Source organism: Haliaeetus leucocephalus, unplaced genomic scaffold, assembly GCF_000737465.1.
Source record: "Haliaeetus leucocephalus isolate CR32 unplaced genomic scaffold, Haliaeetus_leucocephalus-4.0 Scaffold339, whole genome shotgun sequence".
NCBI lineage: Eukaryota > Metazoa > Chordata > Aves > Accipitriformes > Accipitridae > Haliaeetus > Haliaeetus leucocephalus.
Genome location: NW_010972775.1, coordinates 8,613,939 through 8,629,105, shown reverse-complemented (window position 1 = coordinate 8,629,105; position 15,167 = coordinate 8,613,939). Strand labels below are relative to the sequence as shown.

The 15,167-nt window shown below is 37.1% G+C and overlaps 1 protein-coding gene across 6 annotated transcripts in view; it reads left to right on the top strand.

Annotated features, from left to right (window-relative positions):
- Nucleotides 1-24: 24 nt before the first annotated feature.
- The window catches only part of TCF12 (transcription factor 12), a 174,017-nt gene continuing 158,874 nt past the window's right edge, over nucleotides 25-15,167 (top strand). For 4 of the 6 annotated variants that reach the window (XM_010571774.1, XM_010571772.1, XM_010571771.1 and 1 more), the window contains exons 1-3: nucleotides 26-160; nucleotides 602-701; nucleotides 1,525-1,597. In XM_010571774.1, the coding sequence (XP_010570076.1) occupies nucleotides 627-701; nucleotides 1,525-1,597 (148 nt within the window). In that variant the 5' untranslated portion in view covers nucleotides 26-160; nucleotides 602-626. Of the gene's footprint in view, nucleotides 161-601; nucleotides 702-1,524; nucleotides 1,598-15,167 lie in introns of all 6 variants that reach the window. The other 2 variants (XM_010571773.1, XM_010571775.1) reach the window with 2 other exon arrangements.

The window sequence follows — 15,167 nt, the reverse complement described above, 5'->3', positions numbered from 1 at the left end:
CCCCGCCGCGGTCCCGAGCGCGGAGCGGCGGTCGCGGCCCGCTGGGTGGGTGGGGAGAGCCGCCACCGCCGGGGAAGGCGGTCGGCGATAATGCCGGGGCAGAGATGGCTCTGCTGAGGCGCATCCAGCCCCGCTTGTCAGCCCCATTGTTGCAGAGACAGTGAGTCACTTAATCTCTCGCTAATTCCCCGGACTTCGCTGGGCCGCGGCTGTTTATTTGCTTTCGCTTTGCCTGGGGCGGGGAGGGGGGACACACGGACGGACCTAATTCCTGGCGGCGGCCCCGCTGCGGCGCGCCTGTGCCTTGCGCGAGGTGGGGGAGAAGCGGGTTGAGGGAGAAAAGGGAGCCCGAGGAAACTTGGGGCGAGTTGGTTAGTTTGGGGAAGGGAAGCTGCTGGTGCCGATTCCGTCGGTCCGCCCGGTGAGGCAAGGCGAGCCTCCCCGGGGATTCCCCCACCCCCGCCTCGGGGGGTGCAGAGAGGTACCTGCGGGGGTACCGGAGGCCCTGCTGCTTCGCGAGGGGCCGGCTTCCCAGGGCCGGGGGTCGGCCCCAGTCCGGCGGTGAAGTACTACTGCCTGTGCCTCTCTCCCTGTGCCCTAGAAGGTGATCGGAGGAGCGGAGGAAGATGAATTCCCAGCAGCAGAGGATGGCCGCAATAGGGACTGACAAGGAACTGAGCGACTTGCTGGACTTCAGTGCGGTAGGACATTCTCCGAGGTCTTCTCGTGACTTCGGCGTGGTAAAGCGAGCCGAGGAGTAGGGGCAGCAGTGTGCAGGGCTCTCAGCTGGGTCCGTCTCAGCCAAGTTGGACACCTGAACTTTGATGTAATGTCTAGACTTCCAGATTTAATACTGGGTCAATTGGTTTAACTGGTTAAAATCAGGCTGACCCAGTGATGGCATAATCTAATAATTAACGTTTGTTAAACTGGCATGTGGCACTGGTACTTTGGCTTTTCTTTTGGTTTGTTAAAAAAAAAAACAAACAAAAAACACTAAAAAAACCCCAACCCCCAAAACTAATGCTCGTAAATATCAGAGGTTAGTCATTGATAGTTTTGGCTTAGAAAATTATAGGTATTTTCTGTGTGATATTTTTAACAGATTTCAAAAAGGTGCTTGGTGTGTAAACATAGAAAACTACTGCATCTCAAAGCTGTCTTTATCCAGTGACTTTAAACTCACAGATCAGTAAGAAATATACTTTGAGTAGCAAAATTTAAGATAAATAACTATTTTAAATTGTCATAGTAGTACTAGGTCTCCTTTTAACTTTATTTTTTTTAAGTTGGTTGTGTTCATGTAGAAAAGAGATTTTGGTGGGTGGTGTTAATTGCAAGGAGTACTTTAGCTTATTGGTTTTATGGATCTAAATGTGCATCTTGCATTCTGTTTATTTTCTAGCAGAAAAATGAATCAAATAATTGCTTCCTATTACAGTTTTTTTTTTTAAGTTTACATCAGTTACGTAGCACGGAGTTTCAAAGCCAATTTAAACACATCTTTTTTTTCTTGTTTTGCAGATGTTTTCCCCACCTGTTAATAGTGGGAAAACCAGACCAACTACGCTAGGAAGCAGCCAGTTCAGTGGATCAGGTAGGATGCATCTGAGATACATAAAGTTCATGTAACCAGGTCTTGATGTTTTAGCTTAGTCTTCATGTGGTCAAAGTATGGTAATCTTTCATTTGTACACATTCTCATAAGACGTTCAGGTTAACTAGACATGTGCTGTTTTGATCTGACTTTGTAACACATTTTGTTAACTTTAACCACAGTTTTCATCTATATTCCTTAGAATACTTGGCCCAGTACAGTAAAATATTAAAGTGTCTCTAATGTGTCTAATACTGGCATACAAGTTGTCTGTTTACCTGTTGCGTTAAAAATGAATGGCTGCTTTGTTTTTGTTTCATAAAATGAAACCTACCTGTTCAATTGACACATTTCCTAGCCCCTGTATGGAAGGGTAAAACATGTCAAATGCCAAATAATGAAATACTCCCGACTCAAGGATATATTTTAAAATGCAGTTCTTAAGGAAAATGTAAGGCTAATACAATTTTATGGTACTGTGTAGTTCTCAAAGTCCTGACAAATAGAATTCTTTCATGTTGAACCTTTATCAGGGTATCTGGAAAACAAGTAACTGTATTTACCGGTTGCATGTATTTTGTGGCTTCAGTGCCTTCATTGAGGTCCACCTAATGGCCGTTCTGAGTCTTTTAAGATAAGCCGATAAGGGGAAAGAAGTGCAATTTTTTTAAGATACTTTGTATCATTCTTGTAAAGGGTATATTTATTACTACTTACGAAAGAGAAACTAAAGTAACTTTTTGATAATGTGTTTTGTTCTTTTTTTATGTATGCTTATTTTCTCTGAATACAATGAAGTGGTATTTTTGTTTTTATGAATACAGCAAAGTGATGTTTTTGTTAAGGTTAGTGAAAATAAACTTTTAGACTACCAGTAGAGGAGTGAAGTAGTTGCTTGAAGTTGTGCAGTAACAGTGCCTGTTTGCCCCTTACATTGTCAGAGCTGTTACTTTAAGAGTTCAAATGACACCTTGCATTTTAGTGACAATTTAGAATTTTGTTTTTAAAAGCATCTTAAAACTTCTGAATTGTGTAATTTTGCAAACTCTTCAGAGACTACTTCCCATATTTCATTTAAAGAAAATATGTAGCAAATGTTGTAATTGTAGCATACTTGAAGAAGCGTTTTACATTTTCTCTTCTGAGATATAGGTGGTTTTACCTTGCTCTTTGAAAGTATGTGAAGTTTAAATTATTTGCAATAGTAAGACAGCAGATCTGTATATGATATAGTTAATATATTTTTTTTTTTCAGATACAAATATTCAAGACAGTTGTTTCTCAAAAGCTTGTTTTAAAAGATATTCAGGGAGCTAAAACTTATTGTGGGGAGGACAACCTGAGCATCTTTTCCCCCTGTCCCCTGGCTTTTCCTGAACAAGTAGAATAACTTTCTGTTGAATAATAAAGCTTTCATTTTCAGTTTAGCTCTTAGATCAGTCTTAGGTAATGTGGCTTGACCTATTTGTAGGTGGTGGTTCCCCTTCTTTCCTTGGATGGCTCAGAAAAAGAGAGAATGCCAGAATACTTAGCTTTTGGGGAGAAACAGTGTTATTGACTCCTTGAATTTCTTCACCAATGTGATGTGTCATCACATAGATACCAATCATGAACAATACACTGCAGCTGTCAGGCTACAACTAAATTCCCCTTGGAAGAGATAATGGTATATAGTTGTGGGTTTTAATTAAAAACATTTCTTGTTGTAGAGATTTACTGGTCAGTGGGATTATATGCCCTAATTCTTGTAATGTTATGACCTAAGCCTTGAGCTAGGGGGATTACTCTGCAGGAGTGAGAGGTGACAAACTTTTATATTAGTTGTGTTCTGAGTCAGTGTTAAGTCTTGTAGAAAGCCTGTGTTAAGATCATTGACGAACTGTAGGCATTTAACTCTGATTTAATTGTGATGTTGCTTTAATTTCAAGTGTTCCGTCACTTCTAGGACAAACAATGTTTGAAAACTTTTTTCACTGCTAGAGGCCACTTTTTAAAGAGAAATGTGAAAGGAGGAGGTATTTATTCCTTTGAGCTACCTAGTACCAAAAAGCACAGTATGCACAGATTCCTAAAAAGTACTTTTAAAATTTTTTCCTCAAATACGGAATGATGCTACCTCTTGCAGAGACTTTCTGTGAGTCTGATGGCAATTACAGAAGTGAAGCTTGCTTCAGTATCTTTCCCATTAAACTCAGTTGTTTTATTTTTCTGTTGTCTTTACAAGCATACTAAAAGCAAGTGTTTTCTTAGTTGGAATAAGAATGTGTTTATTGTTTGTTATTATAGAACTCCCTTTTTCTCATTTAAATTTAAGCAAATCTGAGAACACATTCTCTGCCAACCCCCCTCTCCCCCCAACCTATCAGTGCTTTGAGATGCAGCCTGATGGCCCCCATTAAGTAGGTGAAAATCAGCTGCTTGTCTGCATGGCTCTTAAGAGTGTATATTTCTGGGAAATCTGATACAGAAGGAAGGGATGCTCATGATGCATTTTCCTTACCGCCCCCCAGGCCCCCAGTTTAAAAGGATAAATTAGTTGCTGTTCAGGGATGGTGAAGTTCTGTTTGTTTTTCAGGTGTGGCTTTGTGAAGTGTTGGAAATACTAGGGTGTATGTTATTAATTCTGATGTAACAAGCTTGATCTGGTATAATTCTGCAGTACTTCCGTTGATTATGCTGTAAAAATATACATGTAATTGGATTGCATAAATAAAACAGCTAATATGATATCTACAATTTGTAAGAAAATACTGTCATGGATTAACATATGAACATTGTGTTTTGATTAAAAGATAGCTAAAGTCTGGTGTTGGGGCAGGCTTGCTTTCTACAGGTAAATCAGTTATGAATGAAAGCTGCAGATGAAATAAGTGAACTAATCTGATATAGTATCTTGTGACAGTAGGTTGTGTAAGCTGCTGATGAAGTCAAATAACTTGGTCAGACTACTGGTGGAAATAAGCTTATTGGAAAAGTAACCTGATATGTAAGTCAGTGAGTTAGGCCACAAAATATTCCTTGTCATACCTGTTGTAATTATCTCTTGTTTAAAACAGAACTTCCTATTCTTTTCTCCTGCAAAACCAACTTGTGAAGATAAAGCCATTTCTGTCTTAGAAATCGTAGAAGGAGAAGGCAAAGGTCAGAGATGTGCTCTGTTGGCCTTTTTAATCAGGCTTTTTTGCAGATTTTATTTAAAAATTAAAATTTTCTGTGTTGTTACTATGGTTAATAGCAGTGTTTATGATTTACAATGAAATTCTGCTTTTTTTTTGCTTTTGTCAAAACCACAAAATGTATGCCAATACAAACCTGGATGGTGACCGATTTTGCCCAATGCTCTTTATTTATTACAGTAACTTCATTAAAATCCAGTCGCAGTATTGAGATGCCTGCCATAGGCAATAATAATGCAATTTTCCTATGTTTCCCAGTAGGTTTGATCTCAATTTCAATATTTCCTGCAAATGAAATTTTTTAGTCTCAGGTGTGGTACCCTAAAATACATCCCCCCCCCTTTTTTTTTTCTCTTCTAAAGAACTTCTTAGATGTTAATATATCTGAGACAATATTTTCCTACGTGGCCTGCTATCTTCAGTTTTTGTCGCCTCCTCATTGTACCAATAGCATTATTTTTGTATGTGGCTGTGCACATGCATATGCAAGGTATAAGTCAAAAAAGCTGAATACAGACAATGTGGATGTCTAACAGAAAACAAAGTGGTAAGAGTTTAAAGTAAGAGGTACAGTTCAAGAGCTAAGTCATCAAAATATGACACTTGTCTTGCTTGTAAGAAGATTCTTATGAAGTTCATGAAAAATGAGTACACACATTTGTGCATGGACAGCTTTGGGCACAAATCTTGTGTGTACCCAGACATTCCTCGAACTAGACCTATATGCAAAAAACCTTTGAATGTATCTGTTTAGATATCTGTATCAGTTTGGTCCCCTTTTATGCAAATTCAAGAGGTTGCCCTTTCCACTGCTCTCTACTAATGTACTGAGTTTGTAAGGAATGGATTGGGATAGGCCACTAATTAGTGGCTTGATGCAAAGACCATTTAAGTTGATAGCCTGCCATTAACCTGAGTGTCCCTAAATTAGGGCCATGTGTCTTGAGAGTGGACACAATGGCAATTCTTTAGCAGGTCTATTAAGTTACCAAACAGTGTTTCCAAAATTAGCAAAACCTGACTTGATTACTGTTTGTCAGTCCAGTAAACTCTTATTTCCTTTTTAGTTTTGCATCAGCAGTTCCTTGTAAAACAAACAGACAAGCAAACAAAAAACCCAAACAAAAAAGCTTGAGAGAGTTACCTGGGTTGGCAGTGTTTTAAATACTGTGTTCATTAATGTACAGCAAGTGTTAAAGAGAAAAGGCACTCAGCCTTGGAGGAGACTGCAGAAAGATGAAACTTTATGTATGCAAATAGTGCTCCTCCTAACCTTTCAAAATACATCATTTTTTTCTTCTTTTTACCAGAACTGTGATTCCGAAGAAGAATCTGTTCTCTGATATTATTCAATGTGTTTTTCTGCTGCAGTCTCCCATTGAGGTGTAGGAAATTTCTAGTGCTCTCCTAATCCCTGAATTAAGGAGTTGATGAGAGGTCTGGTGTAGTCACATAGTCTGGTCCTACAATGTGTTAGGTCATGACAGACTCCTTAAAAAAAAAAAAGAAAAAAAAAAGTGGAAGGCATGTATTTCAGAATTCAGTCTGTATTTCTGGTTTTGTCATCCAAAATATGTTATGATCCTGTGTGTTTTTGTTTGCTGTTCAAAAGGAGATGAGTTTATTGTGTGTTAAATGCCAGAAATCTAGAGTGGCCTGTTAAAATAAACATTAGGTCATGCAGCTATGTGGCTTTTTTATTATTTTTATTTTTGGTATTTAGGTTGTCCTCTAGCTCCATTAAAAGTGAACCAGCAGACCTGGTAACCTGGTATTTCATCTTGGGTCTGAGAGATCCTAAATTCTGTTGTCTTCTGAAAAGCCTGGGAAAAGCTGTAGAAGCCTTGTGCTTGAAAGCAGAAAGGTACCCGTAGCTTCTTTGCCCTCTAGTTGTTTTTAGGGGAGACCCATGGATTACCCTTCAAATGGGCCAAACACAAGTGAGCTGAAAATTTCAGTCTGGATCCCTTACCTGTTGCATTTAGAAACCTAAAAGGGTGATACAGTGCTAGTAAATATGTGACTCTGCAGCTTGCCTGTTGGCAGCCTCTGTCTCACTATTGCTGCCTCTTTTTCTCCTCCCCTTCCCTTGCCTTTGGAGAGATAAATTATCAGACACTCCATGAACAGTCTTGAAAAGTACAGCATATAAAAGGGCTAAGTAACTGCTTCCATATTCGTGTTTAAGAAAGAGAAGGGGAAAAAAAAAAGTTGGACAAATGGAGGGAACTGATCACCCAACTTTAAAGCAGACGGTCTCTCACAAGGTGTTTGTGGTCATGTGGATATTGAGGTTTTTTGTGACTTAAAAAAAAAAGGGGAGGGGGGTGGAGGGAAAAAGGAGAAGTTACTGGAACAGCTAGGTGTTCCGAATCTAGCTTGGTGAGTAGATAAGTAGATGTTTGTCCATCATTTATTGCCATTGGCTATGGTTTTGAAATGGCTGTTATCACTTAAGGTGATGGTATGAACCTCATGTCAATTGGCCAGAAATTCCTTGCTGTTTTCCAAACAGCTAATTTTAGAATTTTTAGTAGCATTTGGGCTGTCTTCCGTTTAGAGATAAATTTGACACTGTTAATAAGGGAAACTGTAACTTTTGCTGTATTGGCATGTAGAAAGCATTCTTTCAAAAAGTTAGTCTCTTATTTCCAGCAATTAGTTTTCCCTGGGTGAGAGCAGTGATATGATCGCTGTCTTTACAAGCACAGCATCTATCCTCCAATCCCTATATAAATGTTACTGTGTCACAGTGCAAGTAAGATCTTTGCCATGTTATTTCCCGGTGGCTTCAAAATGTGTGGGGTTGCAGTAGTGCCTTGTCCTTTCCTGATGGGGCACCTCCCACCATCACCCTCCACACTAGCCAGTAGTAGCTCTTTGATCTGCCAAATTTTTCTGATCTATTGTAAATGATAAAGAGTATCCAGATGCTTTGAAGAGTGGTCTTACTGGCATGGGGAAGGAATATGATTTGAAATTGCCTGTTGCTGTATTTTTTGATTTACCCAAAGAGCAGTGTTGATATAAATGTAAACACGAGGACTAAGGGTTTGGGTGAAGTGGAGGAAGAATCCTGAAAAGAGTCTGAGGAGAAATTGCGTGTTATCTAAAGAATTCCTTTTCTTTAGAGAGAAGTATAAATGAGATTCTTGTGTATTTATGTGTCCTTTAATGGCAGCTGAACTTGTACTCAGTCCCTTAATGACTATAGAACTTTTATTATGTCTGTAGCTTTTGCTAAGGTTTGGGGTTTTTTTTGGTTTTATTTGTTTGTGGTCTTTTTTTGGTCTTTGGCAAGGGAATTTTATGTTAAAAGCTTGTCATTCATACATACATGCCAAAGTTCCCCTTCCCCCCACTTCCTTCCAGCTGTCACACAAACAGGACTTAACCCCTTAGTCATTTTGTTATCAAGTTGGTATGACAGTTGTTTGTCTCAGATAATTCTATTTTATCCATAGTTGAGCCTATAGATACAGTTATGATTTTCTGTTTATCTACTATATACTGTACTATAAACTTGGTAAACTGTATTTTCTTTAAGTTGCTAAAGATACAGTATAATTTTTCATGGTTGAAAACTGTGTGTATTTATTTATAAACAGAAGGATGTTTAAGGCACTAATAAAACACTATATCACTTAGTAAGATTGGATTTTGTGGAGACTAGTTTTAAAACTGAAAGATGTGCATAAACTTTAGGAGTTTACTAGACCTCTTGAGCTGACTTCTCTTGACTGCGGAGATGCAGGGGTGTTTTTTGGTACTCCAATGTTGAAGGATTATGTTTTTGGGGAATAGCGTTGAGCATTTTTAGAAGCTTTATAAAATTTCTTAAATTACCTATAGAGCCAGACATGATCTATGTGATATAAATAAGTCTTCTGTGTTAAATTTCCTTCAAAATAAATATTAGTTTATCATATTTGAAAGCTCAGTTTCAATAAATGACTTCATTGAATGAGGTATGTTCTCTAAAAAGCTTTTTTTAGAGGCATTGTCTAATTTAATGTGTTAGCAGTTCTTCAGAAGTATATAGCAAAACTTGAACAGTTTTATGTGTTCTGTGAGGAAGTCACTAAATTTAAATAGTTAATAAAGAAATAAGAAAAGGCACTATTTTCTTCTGCATGTGAGTTAATTGATGGGGATTGTTGTTGAATACTCATAACTAGTTTTAAATTGTGTATATACTTTAACCGCTTTTTTGGTCATTAAGCATTGTAAGAAACGAGGGAAGAGTATTATTTCAGTGCATAATTACAATTCTAAGGACAGAAAATGTATTTTTAATATCTCTTTTTTTCTGTCTTAAGTAGGGTTGGCTATTCCTTCAATTTGTTGGTTTTTTTTATTAATGTGAATGTCTAGAAGTCCCCAGTTCTATTGTATAGCTCAACCTGATGATTTGGAAGTACTTGTGGACTTTTAAAATATTACAATCCATTATTTACTAGTTGTTGTAGGGACAAGTTTTTTTTCTTCTATTATGAGTCTAAGATGAGATAATGATTTTTTTTTAATGTCTTGAATGAATGCCTTGTCTTTTTTCATTTGTAAAACAAAGCTGTGTTTGTAAACACAACATTCAAAAACATAAAGGACATACTTTTTTGGTGAAGATGTTAACGGAATACCAAGAATGATCAGAAAGAGCAGCTTTTGTTATATTTAATAATATCTCACTGTCTTCAGAGGATAATCAGGCTAAAATGTACCCAATCAATCTTCAGGACTTTGTTAGATTATTCTTGTATGCTAGGGGTGTGTGGGTTTTTTTTTTAATTTTTTTGGAAAGAAGGAGCTGGAATTGCTTTAAATGAAATAAACTTCATGTTTTTACCAATGTAACGCAGAAAAATATTGATCACATCAAAATAATTGTTGCTGGTGTTTTAAAGAAGGACTTGGAATGGAGGGTGGAAGAGGAAGAGACTGGATAAAAAGGGCTTACTTTACAGCCCTGTTTGTAGGGTAGTATTCTCTAGGAATGCTAGTAAAACCTTAGCATAAAGCTAAGTAAGGTTTGTCTTGGCCAGGGAAGTTGTATGCTTCCATATTAGTGCTATGGAAAAATTAAAAACCTGCTCATGCTATAGAATTACATTTAAAACAGAAGGAAAAAAATTGTACATTTCTTCTATTACACACAATTTGTCTTTATTGGTAAGTGGAAAATAGGTGGATATTTTTTACATCCAGCTGACAGTTTGAATTAATTTTTTTTTTTCTGAAGTAAATCTTGTTTACTGCTGTGGACCTGATTTCTTGCTCCTGATCTTCTACAGAGATTGCTTATATTGTTTTTTTGTAAGCATATGAGATATTAGTTATGCTTTTCAAGTCTGTTTTTTTTGGTACTGCAGACTGTTTTCTTTCTGTACCAGTTGTAGCTGCAGAAATGGTGCTAATCTCCATGTCTCTATCAGGTTGTTAGTTACGTGGAATTCTAGTAATAAGTTGAACCACTTGCTTTTGCTGTTCTACTTTCCTTTGCATGAACAAAACTGCAGGAAACATTTTGTTTGTGCCTCGTCTCTGGAAGAGCTCTTTGCTGCTGATGAAGATGAAGCAGTGGTAACATGGACAAACTTCAGTTAGACTGGGCTGGAGTTTTATATGGAAGTGTATTCTGAGCCTTGATTTGTGAAAATTACATTGTAGATGGTGTATTTTTTCCCCTTTTTAGATGTAAAGATGAATAGGCAGAACTAATTTTTAGAAAAACATACCTAGTAAAACAAAATCAAAATTTGGTCATTTCTAGTTGTGTACGTTTTGCGGGTATAATACCAACTAATATCAGACCATGAATGTGCATGTTCTGTGTGTTAAATTAAATTGAGTTTAAACCAGAGTTTACCCTTAATTCAATGTAAGCAAGAACTTAGTCTGTAGCATTACCTGGTGTCTGTATTGATTCTGTTTAGAGTATGACCAAAATATATCGCTAATTTTAATATGTATATCGTAGTCTTTGGAGAGTGAATTAATATACAGTCCTTCTGTCGTCTTCCATGTTCAGGTTTTACATGCAAAATCTTTAGTGTATTGAGTGGTTCCAAGTCTTACCTAAAATAAAACCTGAATGCACATTGGTGGTACTATCTGCATTTTTAACATCTGTCTAAAAGTCCAAAATAAACCGTTTTTTCACTTGAATGAGGAAATAAGAAGGGAACCAGACAGAAGTTTTAGCAAAACATAAAACTTACTGAGTGTGATTCATACCTATTAGTATATAATGTGTGAGAAAAACATAAAGAGTTTAATTTAAAATAACATTGCTTTGCAAACTTGGTTTCTCTAGTTCTGTTGGAAAACATGTTTTCCAAAGCCTAAAAGATGTAGATAAATCCATGATAAAGTCATTGAATTTTGCATTTTGCATGCTGCAGGGATGTCTTGCAAGCAAATATCTCTTGAATTTTCTACTGTGTTGCATTAGTGTTAGTAGGATGCTGTGGAGAGAAATATGCTTCTGAAAATTTTAAAGTATTTTTAGTCTTGTGTAGGAGAATGGAATTCACTGTTTATATTTTTATTTTTTGTTTATTTGAATGCAAGATATTATTGTCTTGGTGTTATCCCAAGAGCTATTGTGGCCACTCTGTGAAATGATTAAACCAGACAGCTTTGCTTGTAGGACAAACATTTTTTTATATTGTGATCTTTCGATGATTTTCAATGCGACACCTATCCCATTACAGTTTCTTTATGCAGCAACTTCATGAGTCATAATCCTTGCGAAAGAACACAGCTTAAAATAATCACTGATTGTTTCTTTGCAATTCTGTTCACTGCCCACTGCAAATAAACAAGAGCAGAAATGACAGTATCATTTAATCCTTTAATGTTGCTTTTGACGTGCAAAACATTCTCTTGTAATAGAGAAGTAATCCATAAGGAGGGTAGCTGCTCTTTCATCTTCCTGAATGCTAAATGAAGCCAAGGCTTTTATGAAGAGATGGTGATTTAATGAAGATGACCGAGTTTTGGAGTAATGAAAAGCTTTTGTATATTTCTAAAAATGGTGCATGGTGCTTACTACTGCAGAGTTCAAATGGCTGCATTTTCTAGTATGTCTTTGCAAGATTAGTGTTTGTGATGCTTAGATGCAAAGTGATTGAATGGTACGGTAAATCAAAAATTTTTCCCTTAGTTTGATTTTATAAAAGAAATGCACATCTCTGCCACTTAATGTGTATAAATGCATGTAATGTCTGACATGTGTTCTCTGCTCTGTGTAATGCTTTTATTTTGGTAACCTTGAAAATATCTCTGATATCATATTCCCTTGCCAGAGGACAGCAATAACCACACAAAAAAGTGGAGCATGAACTTTGTCAATATTACTTATGACAGGAACATCTGAATTAGATATTTTTCTTGCAAGTACTTGTAAGATGCAGAATTTAGAAAGCTCGTCAACTCGGAAAAAAAACCAAAAAACAACCCCCCCCCCAAAAACCCCAAACCAAAAAAAAAAAAACCATACAAAAAACCAAAGCACCTCCCCAAAACCCAAACAAACCAAACCCCCCATCTTTTTTCCCTTTCATTTATTTCATTGGTTTATTTGGAAGATTTTTTAATTAATCTGTAATATTACTACATGCAAAACAAGCTAGATAATGCCTGATACTTCAAAAGAAAGCAGAGAGAGGCTTTAAAGGATGAGAGCCCATATCCTCTCCAGAACATGCTCCCCCAACAGTCTTTCAGGCCTTCATGAATCAACCGAAGGGCCTTATATTTTTCCCTTTCTGTAAGTCAACCCCTTTTTCTTCCAACAAGATTTTAAAGAAGGTTGTGATTCTTTACAAAAAGTTTCTATGTTAGTCTTCAGTATATGAGCACTGTACAGTACAACCAGAAGTAATCTTAAAGGTTGCTAAACTATTTTAGGGTTGCCAGGAATGTAAAGAATGCAACCACGTTGTTACATTTCTCATTGTGTTACAGGAAAGATATATTTGACCATCTGGGGTGAATGAACTTAGGTGAGCAACAGCAGGCTGGTTTTTTGAAAACTGTCATGTAATAAAAATGCAGAAATGGCTATGTAACTTAAATTTCCTTCTTATCCTTTTTAATGGTTTGAATGGCTGGTCCCTGTGTAGTAGTACACAAACTCTTACAAGTGTAAGAGTGATATGTATGGAACGGATGCTTAAAACTCTACATGTTACGTGAATAAATTTCAAGACATGTCAAGGCTGTGCGTTTGTGAATACGTTTCTGGGTAGAAGGTGAAGCATTGTAAGAGATTGCTTTTGGTTTTTTGTGGTTTTTTTTTTTGAGTGATGCAGTAAAACCAGAGTTTATATTTATGTATGTTCATTATACTCATTAAACCCACTTTATTTTCAAGGTACTTGTTGAGTACGGAACAATGGTTTCAATCATCTGCTTACTTACGATGTACTAACAATTCCTTTTTCCTTTTCCCTCATCCTGTTAGGGGAAATTGGGATCAGAGAAGAGGTAAATGCCTACATATGGGAGATGCTGTGTAATGCAATTTATATTCTATGCTAATGGTTATATTCCTTTTGGCCTTTGAATAGTCTATATTTGTTTTATAAAATGAATGGCATTCTTTTCTCCTAGATGCAGCTGTTTATTGGTAGGTAACTGAAGTGCCCCGTGAACTATCATCAAAATAAACCTGTTTTGTACCTTATATTTCTGCAAGTGAAAACTGGTGTGTATATGACAATGCGACTTGTGCTGCAGTGAGGAATCAGTCGGAGTTTGGCCATCTCTCATGTATATGTCATAGGTTGTCTCCAAATTGGATACTGGAGAACATGCTGTTGCCATAGCAATGAAAGTCCTTTTGAAGGCAGCATTCTTGGCAGAGCTGTTGCATCTCCTCAAGTGCTTGGTGCATTGATCTGAAAGTACCTTGTCAGTATTAGGACATAGCTGTAGTGAAAAGAGCGGGAAGTATAGATTTCTTTAAAATACACGATCATCTTCTTTTCACAGGTAGTTGTTGCTTGAACCCCCCAGTTCATAAAGCTACAACTTCTTAAAATCTTATGCTGTGAGCATTTCTTACATTTAACATACTTAGCTTGAATGCACATGTGGATTGAGCTGCTGTTAACTGTTAACTAGTTTTTATTGCACAAGTATCACTGTATGACTTCGATAGCTTCCTGCAGTACTTGTCCCTTTTAGTAGTTGGAAAATATATTTTTAGAGAGTTTCCTCCATGATTTTGGTTACCGCAAAACAGTTGTGAAAATATGCTACTTTATTTGTAATGCTTTTCAACTTGATGGTTTTCTTTTTTCTAGGTAAAATGGTTGCCTTGCTCCCGTATTAGTGTCGCATTTAGGGTTTCATAATATAAATAATGGGAGAGATCACTTGTGGAGATGTAAAGTTCTGTACTTATTTAGAAAATATACCTTACATAGGATCCCTTTTTCAGCGAACATGGCTAGATCTTTGTGTACAAATATTTCCTCCTCAGTGTGGTTTTGTTACCAAATTAAGAAGAGGCTGTGAATTTCTTGTGTCCCATCAGATATATAATTTTTGATAAGTGAGGTTTTCTTCTCCAAGATGAAGTGTAGGCGTTCAGAGACAACTTCTATAGTGCAGATACTCTAGACAGCAGTAACATCCATTTCTACATGTGCTGTGAGGATGGAGTTGATTAATTTTCTCCCTATTTAAAAAGATCAAACAATTTTTAAACTGAGGAACAGAAAGACAAAGTGAAAACTTTTCTAAGTCAGGAGACAATTAATGTGATTAACGCTGTACAGCATATTCTTTCATGTGGACTGGGATTTCCATGTTTAAGTGTTCCTTTATTACTGAAAAAGTCTCTAGAAAAGAAGAATTTTGAAGTCACCAATATAGATTGCTCCATCCTTTGCAGCTTTTTACGTAACACAGTCTATAGCTTTATCACTTTCTTTGAAATAGTAGATACAGATGAGAATTAAACAAACACTTAATTCTTTTTTTCTCCTTCCATGTGAAATTAAGGAAGAATGAAATAATTAATACTTTATTTGTACTTGAAAAGAACTTTCTGCCTGCCGTAGCAGATGTGTGCATGTGCCATACTAGTGATCTTTAGCTTGGGTTTGGTTTTTCAATCCCTGCCCCCTCTTGCCCCTTTCTCAGAGTAGGAAAGAAGTATTGCTTCAGGTTGGCTTGGCCTTGGGAAGCGTTACTGAGCTGCTGCTCTAAGCAGTTTAGACAGGACTTGTTACTTACAGTTTCTACATGTGTTGGTCTAACCTGGATAGACAAGTCATGGCGTAAGTGACCTTGGCATGGTGACCAGATCTGGGTCCGAGGAGAGGTCAGGATTGATTACACCGAGAGTGTGAACCAAGGGAATTAGACTCTGCAAGGTGTCT